Genomic DNA, 14,618 nt, shown 5'->3' with positions numbered 1-14,618 from the left:
AGTCGTTAACAGGGTCTGAAGGTTTGGACTGAACAGCAACACAGGAGCCATACCTACTGATCCACATGGGGGTAGGCGGGGTCCTCTGGGCTAGAGAACTTCCAGAACAGATGGCTTTTCAAGGCTCTGGTAGAGAAGGCTCAGAGCCAGCCCTGTTTATAGCCAGCAGTCAGCTGCCACTTCAGGTATGGGGGTAGGGCTCTGTTGGCAGGCCCTCTCAGTTACTACTGCCTACACACGACACTCCCTTCCCAAACTAACCCAGTCACCTGCCTTGTAAGAGAGTCTCAATTAAAAAAAAAAAAAAAAAAGGCAAGCCAACAACTGCTGCTCAGAGGAGCCAGATGAACAGGGAGGGTGTTTTTAAAAATCAGGCTTAGTAGTCATGGGGGCTGTTATCTTATTGATCAAGGTCCAGCCATTCGCCAAGGTATATACACATTTTATTTAAAAAAGTTTACAGTTTTCATTATACACAACTATTAAGAGGTTATAGTCAGAGGAGGCATTTGTCCTGTTGACAGAAGTGCCCACTAGATCATCACAATGCAAGGAAAAAGGTGGAGGGGAGGAGAGGGGGCAAAGAAAAAATGAGTGATAAAAAGCTTAGATTTCAATTAAGGGCTGGTAAGTCCCTTTTATCTCTTCAAGTATCACACAATAGGTACCAGATACAATCAGTAAATAACGGCCATTTCTTCCCAAGCCCACAGGCCAAGACGAATATTTGCTGAATTAAGAGTCCTGGCCCTTCCTCAGGTGAGTGGAGAACCTGCACACCTGAGGGCTTACTCCCCTTCCTCAGGGGGCCTCCACTCCATTCAGTCCCTAGTGGAATCGCCGAGGTGTTCAGTGGCCAGAGAATATGTGAACATGGATTCAGAAGTCCAAAGAAATGCAGGTCTTTGAGCCCAATCAGAAATGATTTGATTTCAGTCAACAAGGCTGTGAAGCCAGTCAGGCAGTTGGTGAGATGAATACAATTCTTACTAACTTCTGTTAATGGCTTTCACTTTTCTAATCGAGTCCCTAGAACACCGAAGGGTCACATGCCATTTAAAATCAAATACTAGTTTCCAGAAAGTTGGTGTCTGACAGCTTCACCACGGAGGCTAGCAGAGGATCTGTCTTTCGTGATTCTCAGCCATCCCAATAGGAGGCCTAATAAAAAGCAAGTGTCAGGCTAAGGCCAACTAGGGCTTCAGGGAGCCTTGTGAGGGAAAAAATTCCTTCGAGGGGAGACACTCTTCTGGAGCTTAGATCAGCCAGTTGGCAATTAGAACAGCTTTTGGAGTGGAAGAAAAGCATTAGGTACTGGAGAGAGATATGGCAACTTCTGATAATTATCTCACTAGTATAAAACGCTGGTTGAAACTGCACAGTAACCTCAAGGATGGCAATGCGATTGACAAAAGAGCAAAAATGCCAGTGTCTAGGTTGGCTACCATAAATCGCAACCCACAAGGCCCTGGTGCTGGGGTGGCTGGAAGGCAGAGGATTACATGCTGCTGTGGTGCAGCCACCTTGCTTGTTGGTGTTTGGCGAGAGCTGGAGCTCAGTCATTTGAACAGGGGCAAAGAATGGCTTGCGCTGGTAAAACCACAAGGTAGGATTTCAAAAACGATGGGTACTAAAGAAGGGAAGGGAAACTGCCAGAAGCAGCTCTGACCTACCACCACCACCTTTGAAAGAAATAATGTGCAGCCTTTCTGAGGGGCTCTGGATGCTTCTCTGAGTGTTATGCTGGGACAACGTGTTAAAGCTTTTGGTGTCATATCTCCCCCTGCTCTAGACTCACTCTACCATCTATTAGTGGGGGCCCCAGAGTCCTCAGAGTCACAGCCAGACCCTCTTCCAGCTTCCTCTCCTACTCCTACCTCTCCCAGGCACAGGGAAAGGACAAAAAGTTAGTGTAGAAGAGATTCTGTTCAAGTAATCAAAAGTCAATTTCCCAGTGGAGAGGAAAAGCTCCACACAGAGCCAAAAAACATGCATGGGATCAAGGTTAGTGCCCAGAAACAACAGACTTGCACAGAATGAGAGGGTACAGCGTGATCTGGGCAGCAATTCCAGGAGCTTCCAGTGCTAACAGAGAAGCCTAATTACACCTTCATCACACAGACTTGGATGGGCACACACACACACACGTGCATACACACTGCAGCCACACTCAGATCTGCTTCTTAACCCCTGCAACCTCCAACAAATCTTCATTTGGAAATTCTGCATCACCAGATTCCTAGTGCTGGAGTTCTCAATCGCAGGCAAGCTGATGTCTTTTTGTTAGAGAAACATGGATTTAGTTGGGGAGCAGAGCTGTGGCACTGTGGCACTGCTCACACACCTTCTCTAAACTTGGTTCTACTATTTTTTTTTTTTTTTTTTTGGTTTTGTTTTTTGACAAGATTAAAAGCAATTATTATCTGGACTTTTTTTTTGAAAGATAATTAGAACACTATTGTTTATACAATATTGGAAAAATACAGTTTTTTATTGTTTGAACTCAAATCACCACCCAGCACTTTAAGCCTACCCTAAGTTGCACCTACAAATAACGGTTATAGCACAAGCAAACTGCTTATTCAGCAGGTAAGCAAGTCAGACAGTGCCAGCAGAGACCCTCCCTCCCCCAAAGTAATGAGAAGACAACATGCTAGGTAAGAGTTAAAGTACACCATTACATGTTAAATAGTTAATACTACCCTTCCAACAAGCCACAAATGCTAGATAGATAACTCAGTACGGTTCACTAACCACAGCCCTACATAACTGCACTTTTTTTTAAAGAAAACCTTTTGCTTCATGCCCGTAATTAACATAAAATAAGTAAATTCTTTGCTTTTTATTTAGGAAAATAATCATGCTAAAAGCAAGTTGTACTTTATATAGATTTTCAAAGAAAAGACTGATTGTGCTTTTTGAATAAAAAAGATAGGGTATCTTCCAACCTCACTGACTCAAATCTTGTGGAATATAGCACTTATAAACTAAAAACACACTGAAAGAAAGATTAAATTATCCCAGTGAGACATTCAAAAATCATCTTTAGAAAATTTTAGGATTGGCTGATTCTGCTATTGTCCTACTGGTTGTGGCAACCCCCCCCCCCCCCCCCAAAAAAAACCCCTCACAGAGCTACTGTCTGAAGTTCTCCAAATTCAGCAGGCAACACTCAGATCTGAAACTCTGCCAGCAGCCTGGACATATGGTTAGCTGAGGAAACATGTCATTAGCAGGTATTTAAACTGTCTGATTTCCTCTTAACACATACAGGAGAGAAAATTCTCTTCCTTCAAAACCTTTTCTACATATTTCTGAATCCTTTCCTCCTATTCAGTCTCTGAAAAAAAAGAAAAAAAAAAAGCTGTTTGTTTTTCCCACGTAGTCACTTTGGGTACAAGAATCTTTATTTGTTCCAATTATTACTCATTTTAAATTTAGAATGTGTGTTGGGTCTAAAATACCCATTTCCCACTCCCACAAGCAGACGATGACCAGGCTGCTGCCAAGAGCAGCAGCAGAAAGGAATACAAAATCAAAACACGAATGAGAGTACCCAGGAGTCACAGCCACCAGAAGGGTCTTCTTCCCGAGTCTAATGGTCCACTGAGCGGCTGTCCAAGGAGGCCATCTCTTGGTAGGTGAAGATTAAATTTGCAACCTAAGCACAATACATGCGCACGAGCGCGCGCACACACACACACACACACACCAAAAAAACAAACCAAAAACCAACAACAGAAAAAACCCCTCCCCCCCAATCCACAACCACCCTCAAATTTAAAGCTCTTAGTCCAGGGTAGCAGTCTCACAGTGGCCAACAATAGGATGAGAATGTGACTGCACGTGTTGGATGAGAGGAAACATCTTCCCAGTCACTTTTCTCCTCCTGTCCTGTCCCCTCAAAAAAGGTCTGGATTGTAAGTTCTACCCCCAAGAAAAAGAATCAGATTCAGAAAACATTTCCAAAAGGTTCTCCAAAGCAAAACACTTGTGGCTGCAGGGCCTTGGTAGTGAGAAGGGCAGGAATCTACATATAAAAATGTACTTAAAATCCAAGTCAAAAAAATGGTCTTAAGTTTCAATACTCCAATTAGCTCCCTGTTTTATACTGTTACTCCACAGAAACGGGGCCACCTAGGATGTGCAGGAAGGAGCAGCTCTGATTCGGACGTGGCTGGCTCTAAATGCTCCTACAGCAGGCTTTTCCTCCCCAATTTTTTCCTTTCCATTTTGAAAAAGCACTATTCTATCTTCACATCCAAGAGCTGGTTGGTTTGGTTTTTCTTTGGAACCATCAATAAAAGAAGCAACTTTTTCCTGTTATTTTTACTCATGTCTATCTATCAGAGCGGCTATTTCTTTTGACAGTTCAGTAGCACACAGGCTGACTTGGCCAAATGGACTTATGAATGCATGCATTCGGACTGCATATTGCTACCAAAATGGAATGTGGGAATATGCTATGCACCTCAGGTTGAGAAATGACCAAGAAATCAAGATCTAAAGGGTGATATATAATATATATATATCAATGCTATTATTCATAAAAACCTTGTTTAGTAATAAAAAAAATTGCTTTGTTTAAATATGAATATTATAGTCTGCTTCTCATGGTTAGGAAATAATAGTCTTTCTGAAAAGCAGGTGCTTTTTCTACTACAACTCCATATCCTGGGCCTCATCTTCCGAAAAGTCAGACATAGAACTCTCCGATGAGCTGTCTCCGGTGCCCTCTTCCTGCTCTTTCAGTGCCTCCTCCGTTGCATATTTCTGGATGTACTCTGCACAGGGGGTGGGCATAAAGAAAACACAAGGGTAGTGAGTAGGCAGGCAAGTGCTTCAGCGGCCCCAAAGCTGGCAAGTCCCAAGGAGGTTCAAGCCTTCCCTATGTGGTAGGGGCACGAGGAACAGACAATGACAAAGATGACAGTTATTACAGTCACTAAAGCTAAGGGGGAAATCACACAGGGAGGTGTCTTTGGAGTTTATGCATTTTGCCCCTTAGTGAGAGACGCAAAGCTGAACAACCTGATTTGCAGGGGAACAGATACACTGCACCATCATCCTAGATCTCCCTTGGGCCATTACTTCCCAGGTGGATGCGTACAAGGCAGCAACCCACCCCGGGCCTTGCCTGCAAGGCTCAGGACAGCCAGCAAACATCCAGGAGGACGATGTCTGGAGTTAACCAGGCCCCAGTCTCCAGCCAGGGCGCTCGCACCCTCTCCTTGTTGTGTACTGAGATGGCTGCACTCCTCCAAACTTGATGGACCAGGGAAATGCAAACCTCACACTTTCTTCTTACTTTCTATGTTTTTTTTAATTAATTAATTAATTAATTAATTAACTTATTTATTTTATTGGCTGTGTTGGGTCTTTTCTGCTGTGCACGGGCTTTCTTTAGTTGCGGTGAGTGGGGGCTATTCTTCGTTGTGGTGCGTAGGCTCCTCATTGCCATGGCTTCTCTTGTCGCGGAGCAGGAGCTCTAGGCGCGTGGGCTTCAGTAGTTGCAGCACATGGGCTCAACAGTTGTGGCTCACGGGCTCTAAAGCACAGGCTCAACAGTTGTGGCGCACAGGCTTAGGTGCTCCGCAGCATGTGGGATCTTCCTGGAGCAGGGATCCAACCCGTGTCCCCTGCACTGGCACACGGATTCTTAACCACTGCGCCACCTAGGAAGCCCCTTACTTTCTATGTTAATAAAACTATTCAGCCCCCCAGATAGAATAGGACTAGTTATGATTCCATAGTAATTTATAAGGAAATCCCCCATCATTTTTAGATTTGCAGTTATGTAATTACAGTCAGTCCAAATCTATTATTTTAGAAATAGATTTTACTCTAAATGGATCCTGCCTGTCAGGTTTTTGAAGTAGCTGGTGAAAACAGTCTCTCAATCTGCTCAGGAATGAGCTGCTATCTGGAGATACAGCTAGCCTGAGTGACTTTACCACCTGTTAATTTATTTACCTGAAGATTTATGATGCTATAGCCTACACGGAATTTGCTAGCTGAAAAAAAAATATTAAGAACTGCTGAATAAACAATTAAACACTTTTTCCTAAAAGCTCTAGGTGCAGATGGTTTTCAAGTAAATAGCCTACACACAATATGAAAAGATAGGACAGAATCCTATCCAGAAAAACACATCCTCATGTCCTTATGCTTTGTTTTTCCTTCTATGGAGTTGCAGGGATTAGAAGAGAAGGTAAATGGGCCAAGTCTGAATGATTCAGTGCAGGGCCAGCTAAGAATATTTTTTATATTTTCAAAGGGTTGTTAAAATAAAAAAAAAAGTGGGGGGGGGGGGGTGAGAAAAAAGAAAAAGAAGAGTATGTGACAGAGACCATATGTGGCCAAATCTGGGCCTTTACAGAAAAAGTTTGCAGGCTTCTGACTTACACCCCTACAGATTCGTTACAGCAAAATTTTATGCTGAGATAATGAGATTTCAAAAGTCCCTGGTTAGGTAGGAACTTGTCTTAATTATTTTTAGAGTGAGAGAAATGTTTAGTAAAGTCTTAGGAATTTTATTTTTACTCTCTAATGGGTTGGCTACTTTGTTTCTTCCTTTGTAGAAAGAAGTTGCTGCACTTTGACATTGCTCTTGGACACTGTTATTTGACTCTATCAGCCTTCTTCAATACATTCAAGGAGACCAATGTGTATTAAGTGCTTACTGGGACAAGGCCTTTCAGGAGACAGAAAAATGAAAAGCAAGGTTACTAATGAGCAGGGAACACAGATAAAGATAAGAGCAGTTGGGGGTTAAGTGTCATCAGTGGGAAGCAGGAGGAAGGGACTGTGGCTCCTGAGAGCCAGGAAGTCAGTATCTGCACTGATCCTTGAAGCAGCTCTGGCAGCTGCAGCAAAGGAGATGCCACTCCAAGGGAAAGGCATAGACAGCCTTGCCAAAAGCACAGGGGGGAAGGAAGTGGCTGGGATGTTAATTAAGAGAGAACTACATTTGTTTTCTTTCTTTTAAAAAATCTCAAGTGGGACTTCCCTGGTGGCACAGTGATTAAGAATCCACCTGCCAATACAGGGGACACGGGTTTGAACCCTGGTCGGGGGAGATCCCACATGCCCCAGAGCAACTAAGCCTGTGTGCCACAACTACTGAGCCAGCGCTCTAGAGCCCACAAGCCACAACTATTGAGCCCGCATGTCACAACTACTGAAGCCGGTGCTCCTAGAGCCTGTGCTCCGCAACAAGAGAAGCCACTGAAATGAAAAGCCTGCACAATGCAACAAAGAGTAGCCCCTGCTCACCGCAACTAGAGAAAGCCTCCATGCAGCAATGAAGACCCAACACAGCCAATAAATAAATAAATAAATGAGCAAATTTATTTAAAAAAAATCTGAAGCAAATAAGGCAAAATATGTACAGGTTTTGCTAAAGTTGGAAAGTGGGTACATAGTTAAGTTACTGTGTTTTTCTGTATGGTGAAAAGTCTCCCTGACTTTACAGTTGGGTATCTGAAACTCATCCAATTTGTATGTCACATACTGATACATTTAGAGGAATAAAGGCAAAGATGTAGATCACACACAGTAACAGAGAGCCCTGAATGGCAGGCTAAGATAACACTCAGGGAAGGTTTTCGAGCAGTGAAGTGATATATCTTTAGCCAGCTCCAATGGTGACCCATCCTACGGACAGTCCAATATTTATAAGATAAAACAGCAGCAACTAAATATGAATCATGTTCCCGGTGAGAAAGGTTACATACACTGACCTGTGATGTCAGGCGTGGAAATCATCTACCTGGAAGGGATTATCTAAAGCTGTAAGGGGTGAATTAGCTCCCTAATGGGTAGGGGAGGAAGAGAGGGACCGAAATCTTATGAGAATGATCAGGAATGGAACAAGAAAAGTCTTCAGAAAGATAAGGGGTAAAATACCAAAGCTGCAGAGGGGAAAATGAGTCATGAGAAAAAAACCCAAATAATTAAGAAGAGAGGAGGTCACAGATTCAGTGGAGGAGGGGACACAAACTAGACCCCAGGAGTTTAAGGCAAGGAAGCAAGAAGTTTGAAAATTAAGGGAAATAAACAGCAGGACTCCTAAAGGAGTCCAAAGGAGCAGATAAAGGCTTCTGACATGGGGATACCTCTGATGGTCTGGCATGGTGGGGAACCAGGAGGAGGAAGATCAACAGTGCTAGGAGGAAGGGGATAAACTGGAGAAGAAGATCATGCTTGTGGGGGTACTGGGTCTGAGAAATAAGATACGATCTCTTATTTCCTACAGGAGGCAACAGAGAAAAGATTAGGGGGGATATATATAAAGGTACAGTAGGAAGCTGGGGTGAGCTCAGGTCTGATAGTCATGACCCTCTCAGATTACTAAGGAAGACAAAGTGACAGCCAACACTAATGTTCCGGAAATTTAGAGCCCCCTAAGCTAGAGCTTGCTGTTTGAAGATAAAAACATAGGTTAGGTTCCTTTCATAATTGGGACTACAGCAGAAATGTACTAAAACAGGAATAGTGTTAAATAGAGAGGCATAATGAATACAAGAACTATAGATATATGCTCTGTACAGAGATATCTGTGGGCTGCAGACACTGCTAAGTGATTCTTATGTCAAAATAATACAGTCTCATAACAGAATTTTATCTGGTTGAAAATGAAATACATGTTTTCTTGAAATATATGTTTCTTTGGGTAGATCAATATTCTGGCTGCATAAATTAGATATTAATTTGCAAAGCACCTGAGACCTAAGTAAGTTAATTAGAATAGATTTATTTTTACTTTATCTCAACAAAAAGTACCAAACAATACCCTAAGAGACCAGGGGAGAATGAGAAGACAAAGAAAACTACCATTTCACAAATAGCCCCAGATGCTCCCATCAGTCTCGTACTTTCATATTGAAGAGTGAAGGCCTATGCATTCTGGGCTCTCATAAATTATTTCTGCTGCCATCTCCTGCAAATGTACTCAGAGAGGCCGTACACTTTGCAGAAGCTCATATTCTGAGCTGCTATGCAGATGAACAAGTCAAGCTAAAAAATGGGTAAATACCAATGCCTGTCATTTGTTAAGAAGAACAGGTCTATTTTCATGGACTTTGAAATCCTCTCCTTTCCGGTAGAACTTTATGTATCTAGACTTTCACTATGAAAGTTCTCAAACATACACAGAGGTAAAAGGACAATGTGATGAATGCCGGTAACCCTGTATGTCGCTTTAGCTGCTCTTTCACAACCACATTTTCATTTTAATGAAATTTGTGTCCCATTAGCATGTAAACTAAGAATGGGAAAACAGGATTCTAAATCTTAAAGGATGAATTAACTAGTGCTACTACCATTTGCACATTTCTAAACTTTAATAGCACATTTTAAGTTTTAATAGAAAAATCCATAGCACCAGGGCACTGGGGCCAGGTATCTGCAGTAGAAGAGAAATGTGCATTAGATGTAAACTTCCCAAAATGCAAACAAATCAGTGTGGGACCAAGAAAAGAAGCCAGCTGGGTAATTTTTATTCAACAGGTAAAATGATATAATAAAACAAAGTCTAATGATGAATTTGGTAATTATTTCCCAACTCCCAAAGTTGACTGCTGTCCTGAAGGGCCAGCAATGTGAGATTATGCCCTTCAATTAATACTTTACTCTCAAGTCCAGTTTTCTAATTTTACAAGACAAGAGGAAGCAAATGCAGGCAAAGGTCCTTTCACATAGGGGTATCACAGGCATTTCTGGCAGGGCTACGTCTACAACCACCCAACTAGTAAGGCTCCCACGTCCTCATCTTTTCTTTTTTGAAACCTCCAGCTTTCTAAAGGTGTCTCTGACCCTTGAACCTACAGAGGCTAGTGAGCTCTGCTCCAGCCCATAGCTGTCTCTTTTTAGGCCTGAGAAAAATTACAAGTAACTAAGAAGGGCTTTTAATGATCAAAACCTAACAGACTTAAGTTCTTCTGTCTCCAGGCTAAGCTATCTGCTTTACCTTTAATTTTCTGCTTGTATTCTTCCGGTCGATGGAGGTACATAGCTGCAGCGTCACCATTGAGAGGATCTATGGGGTTGGGATAGGCCAACAACTGGGGGAGGAAGGACTCAAATATATTGGTAAGATCTGAAAAACAAACAAGAAATATGTCATGCATGGAACAAGCAAGTCCACCTAAAATTCACTTGAATTCAATAGTCAAAACTTCTTACCTTCCAACATATTTAACTATATGGATATTTTTTCATAAAACAGTGGTCCATTATATGTGACTTGTATATTACATATTTCTTTCAACAGCAACTTTTACATTTAATTTGAGGAACCAGATAAAGGTACACTGGATATTCTCTTTGACAGGCAATTGTCCCAATTCTAATTCTCTCCACTCTGTAAACTGAGAATTTAGAAATACTACATGGTTTATTAAAACTTGTACCCCAATACTGTATAGCACTCTCCATGCTTACAAAGTGAGCAGTTAATTTCTTAACATCGCCATATTCTACAGCTTTGACAATCCCCACTCTGAAAAGTATTCAAGCACCAGATTTTAAACACAGTTTTACAGGCCTTCACATTTAATTCAATTCTCCTTACTTCTAATGGAGGTAAATATAACCAGTTTTTCAATTATTCTGGGTAATGAGGGTAGGAACTTAACATCATAAACAATCAGAAGACAGATAAGTACTAATTTACTGCTTTTATTAATAATCATTTTAATAAAATTAACTCCCTTCTTGCCAGATTCAGCACAAGGTGCTTGGTATACACAGATGACATCTACATACGCAGCAAAAACAACAAAAAACCTGGAGTTACCTAGTGTTTCATAAAGGAAGTAGGCCTTGAAAAGCTGTAAAATAAACTGCACATCCACATAACTTCAGAGATGCTCTAACTTCCATTCTATCTGCTGCTCAGTTAGCAGAGAGTGAACTGTGGAACCTTAGCGCTTCCATCTCTCTGCCCACTCTACTTACTTATAATGTTTTATAAAAAACATTTCTGTTTCAAGAGGGAATGCTAAAATATAGTAGCATAAAACTACTCTTCAATTTATCCTGCTTTTTTAAATTTTATTTATTTATTTATTATTTTTTTGGGGGGGGTACACCAAGTTCAATCATCTGATTTTATACACATATTCCCATATTCCCTCCCTTCCTTGACTCCCCCCTCCTCGCGTCCCCCACCCCCTCTATCTTGCTCTTTTAATGGATTTTGTTTCAGAGTGAGCACTCTCATGCAGTATATAAGTGAACGTTTTGTCAAGCCGTGTCACTTTAGATTGGTGACTCTCAGCGACAGGTGATTTTGCTCCCCAGTGGCCACTTGGCAGTGTGTAGAGAAATTCTGGGTTGCCACGGCTGGGTGGGGGGAGGGGGAGGGGTGCCACTAGCATCTGGTGGGCAAGGACAGGAATGCTGCTAAACATCCTGCAATACAGTGCACAGGACAGCCCTTCACAGCAAAGAATTCTCTGGGACCAAAATGTCAATAGTGCTGAGGTTGAGAAACCCTGGTCTAGATAAAAGGGGTCAGCAAACCTTTTCGTAAAGGGCCAGAGTAAATACTAATTTAGCCTTGGGGGGCCACATTTGGTCTGCCACAGCTACTCAGCACTCAGCCCTGCCACTGTAGCACAAAAGCAGCCATAGATAATAGGTAAACAAATGGGTGTGGCTGTGTTCCAATAAAGCTTTATATACAAAATCAGGCAGCCAACATTTGCTGACCTCTGCTCTAGAAAATCCTACAAGAAGCAGATTATTCATGTCACTATAAGGTTAAAAAACTGAGCAGTCAAAAAAGAACCTAGAGCTGGCTGCACTATTCAATAGAACTTTCTGCAATGATGATAATGTTCTGTATCTGCTACCAATATGGTAGCCACTAGCCACATGCGGCTACTGAGCACATGAAATATAGCTGGTTTGACTATGAGGATGAAATCTTTCATTTTATTTACTTCTACTTAATTTAAATAACTACATGTGGTTAGCAGATCCCATATTGGATAACTCAGGTCTAGAGAGTGATGTATGGAGAGTCCCATGACAGCCAACACAGTCCTATTCTCATGTACCAGACACTGACACAGAGCAGGTAAACCTTCAACCCCTAGTTAGCGATTTGGCATTACTGATAAGGCTAACTTTCTAAAGAACCACATTACAGTAAAATTCCCACGTACCAGGAAACAAATGCTGACATCTTTAATCAAAAAAACAAAACAAAAATGATCTTCCAAGACAACCCCAACTATCTGCTGCAGAATTTGCACTGCTGTTTTACTTACATTTTTCTTTTTAAAGGAAGCAACATATTTAACAAACCAATAATTATTCATGGTACAAAATCATTGAAAACTATTTGTAAAGGCTAAGGGACAGAGAAAAATGCTTACGTTCTAATGCTGAGTAGAGAAAGTCTGTAGAATATTATGTTCTCTAGAATTACAACGGTGTACACAGTGTGATGCATAAGAACATTTTAAAGGTTATGTCAAAGCAACAGGCTTATAATTTCTACTTTTCACAATTCGAATGGCACTTTACTTTTTTTTACCTTTAAAAATAGCATTTGTGTATAAATGTCCTATCTACTTTTGTATATGTTTGAAACATTTAATAAAACATGAAAAGTCTCAAAAAATGTTCTTTTCCTCTTTCGCCTTAAGTGGGTGGGTTATCAAGGCAATGGTAGAAAATGCTAAAAGTTAAGCAAATTAAGAGGAAAAAACAAGGGGTGTGACCCCAAGTTTTACAAATTGAACATGATCTCAGAGCAGAGAAGAGTTAGAGTAACACTAATAATAGTAACAGTAAGAGTAATAGCAGCAAGAGTTTACACTTACACAGCCCTTACTACAAGCCAGGCCCTGGAAACACTTTACATATATACTCTTAATTTCACTACAGCTAATGAGGTAGGTACCATTACTATCTTCATTTTGCATACGGGGAAAATGAGGCACAGAGAGGTTAGGTAACTTGTCCAAGGGGCTGGGTTTCAAACCTGGGCTTATGCACTATGCTGCTTCTATTAGTGGATAAAAGGAACACTGTCTCAACCATGACGGCACAAGCTTCCCCACATCTCTGCATCAAAACTGTATACCCTCAGAGATGGCCACCCCCTCCCCAAAGTTCTTTCTCGCATGTTCAAGGCCAACAGGATGGCCTCTAAGCAGAGAATGTTCAGGAGTTTCTTGGCTGAACTGTCAGGTATTTCAGAGGCAATGTGCTTCAAGTAGCCCAACCACAGGAAGTAGGCCGTGGCCATCACAGATTACCTGCACATAGTAAACTGGGGGCCTCTGTTGCTACATCAGCACTATAGGTGCTGCCCCCAAATGATTAACAGCTGAATGTTCCTATCAAACAAAAAAACATGAAAAAAAAAAAATGCAGGTTTTAAGTTCAGAAGCACTTCAGGACTTGAGAAATGTTGCAGACATGTCTCATAACTGGGTGTTTCATGTGTCCCAGGAAAAGATTTTATACCCTTCCCCGCTACTTTTAAGTTTTTCAAGCTACCAGTAAGTGACTTTGCCTATGTATATGTTCCAAACAAATAAAAGAACCCTCAATTATTGGTTTTTCCTTCCTGTGTCTACTGTCTTCCTACAGTAACATACTTTGATCCATTTTACAGATGTGCTGAGTCATGCCTCTAAAACAGAAGAGCAGAGAAGGAAAAGTACACAGCCCAGTTCTGGATGAAGATGACAGCTTTTGAAGGCCAGGATGTTGTGGCCACAGCCATTTTAAAGCAGTGAAGTATTCCTGAAAGTAGCCAACAGAGTGACTACCACCGAGAGGGTCCTCCCCAAAGAAACATCTCTCAAATATGCAAATGTGCACAAAATCTTTTTTCAAGATAAATATTCCAGCAGAAGAGATACAGACCATAAACCAAGAATGAAATAAAGATACTCATCTTTGGAAAAATCCATCATAATAAAATTTTTTCCCCTAGAATTGTTAATAATAAAAAACATCTATCAGTTCGAAAGTCTTAAAAAAAACACTGACCTTTCACTTTTTGAAAGGGAGAGAGCCAGACATGGATCACCCAATCTAGAGATTACGGTCAGCTGGCTCCATTACTGGATGCCTTAATTTTTAAAGAAAGCCCCAAGAGCCCTGAGGAGTATGGTTTATGATGAGCAAACAGCTCTTATTTTTGCCTCGGACTAAATCGGCACTTACCAAAATGCAGTCCACCAGGACGGATTCTTCAACCCGATCTTATGTATTAATGTTAACAACATCACAACACTCACAGTTCAGCTTAGGCACATACACTAATGATTTATATCATACTTAATTTTTAAAAATACTCAAATCATACTGATCTCTCATCACAAGCAGCATTTACCCCACTGTGTCTAGAGCAATGGTTCTTCTGCCTGTCCAAGTCCTGGCTATTCATTAGGATTACCCATGGATTTTTTTCAAAATATGCATGCCGAGGCCTCATACCTACCCCAGGGATTCCGATTTAGGACTGGCTGGCATCTGCATGTGTGTGATATGTGCACAGAAATGCACTACCTACCCTATATATCCCTCTCCCCAGAGACCAAATGAGAAGAGCTATGTGCTTCTGGGTTTTTTAGCTCAAGAAAATGTTT

General features: G+C 41.4%; 1 protein-coding gene across 1 annotated transcript in view; it reads right to left on the bottom strand.

The window, feature by feature from the left end:
• Positions 1-426: 426 nt before the first annotated feature.
• The window catches only part of UBE2H (ubiquitin conjugating enzyme E2 H), a 96,363-nt gene continuing 82,171 nt past the window's right edge, over positions 427-14,618 (bottom strand). The window contains exons 6-7 of the mRNA XM_057730598.1: positions 9,971-10,099; positions 427-4,784 (exon numbers count right to left, since the gene is read on the bottom strand). Coding sequence (XP_057586581.1) covers positions 4,660-4,784; positions 9,971-10,099 — 254 coding nt within the window. The 3' untranslated portion in view covers positions 427-4,659. The remainder of the gene's footprint in view (positions 4,785-9,970; positions 10,100-14,618) is intronic.

The sequence above is a fragment of the Hippopotamus amphibius genome, chromosome 4, assembly GCF_030028045.1.
Source record: "Hippopotamus amphibius kiboko isolate mHipAmp2 chromosome 4, mHipAmp2.hap2, whole genome shotgun sequence".
Classification (NCBI taxonomy): domain Eukaryota; kingdom Metazoa; phylum Chordata; class Mammalia; order Artiodactyla; family Hippopotamidae; genus Hippopotamus; species Hippopotamus amphibius.
Note: the sequence above shows the minus strand (reverse complement) of the source record. Positions and strands in the feature narration are given on the sequence as shown.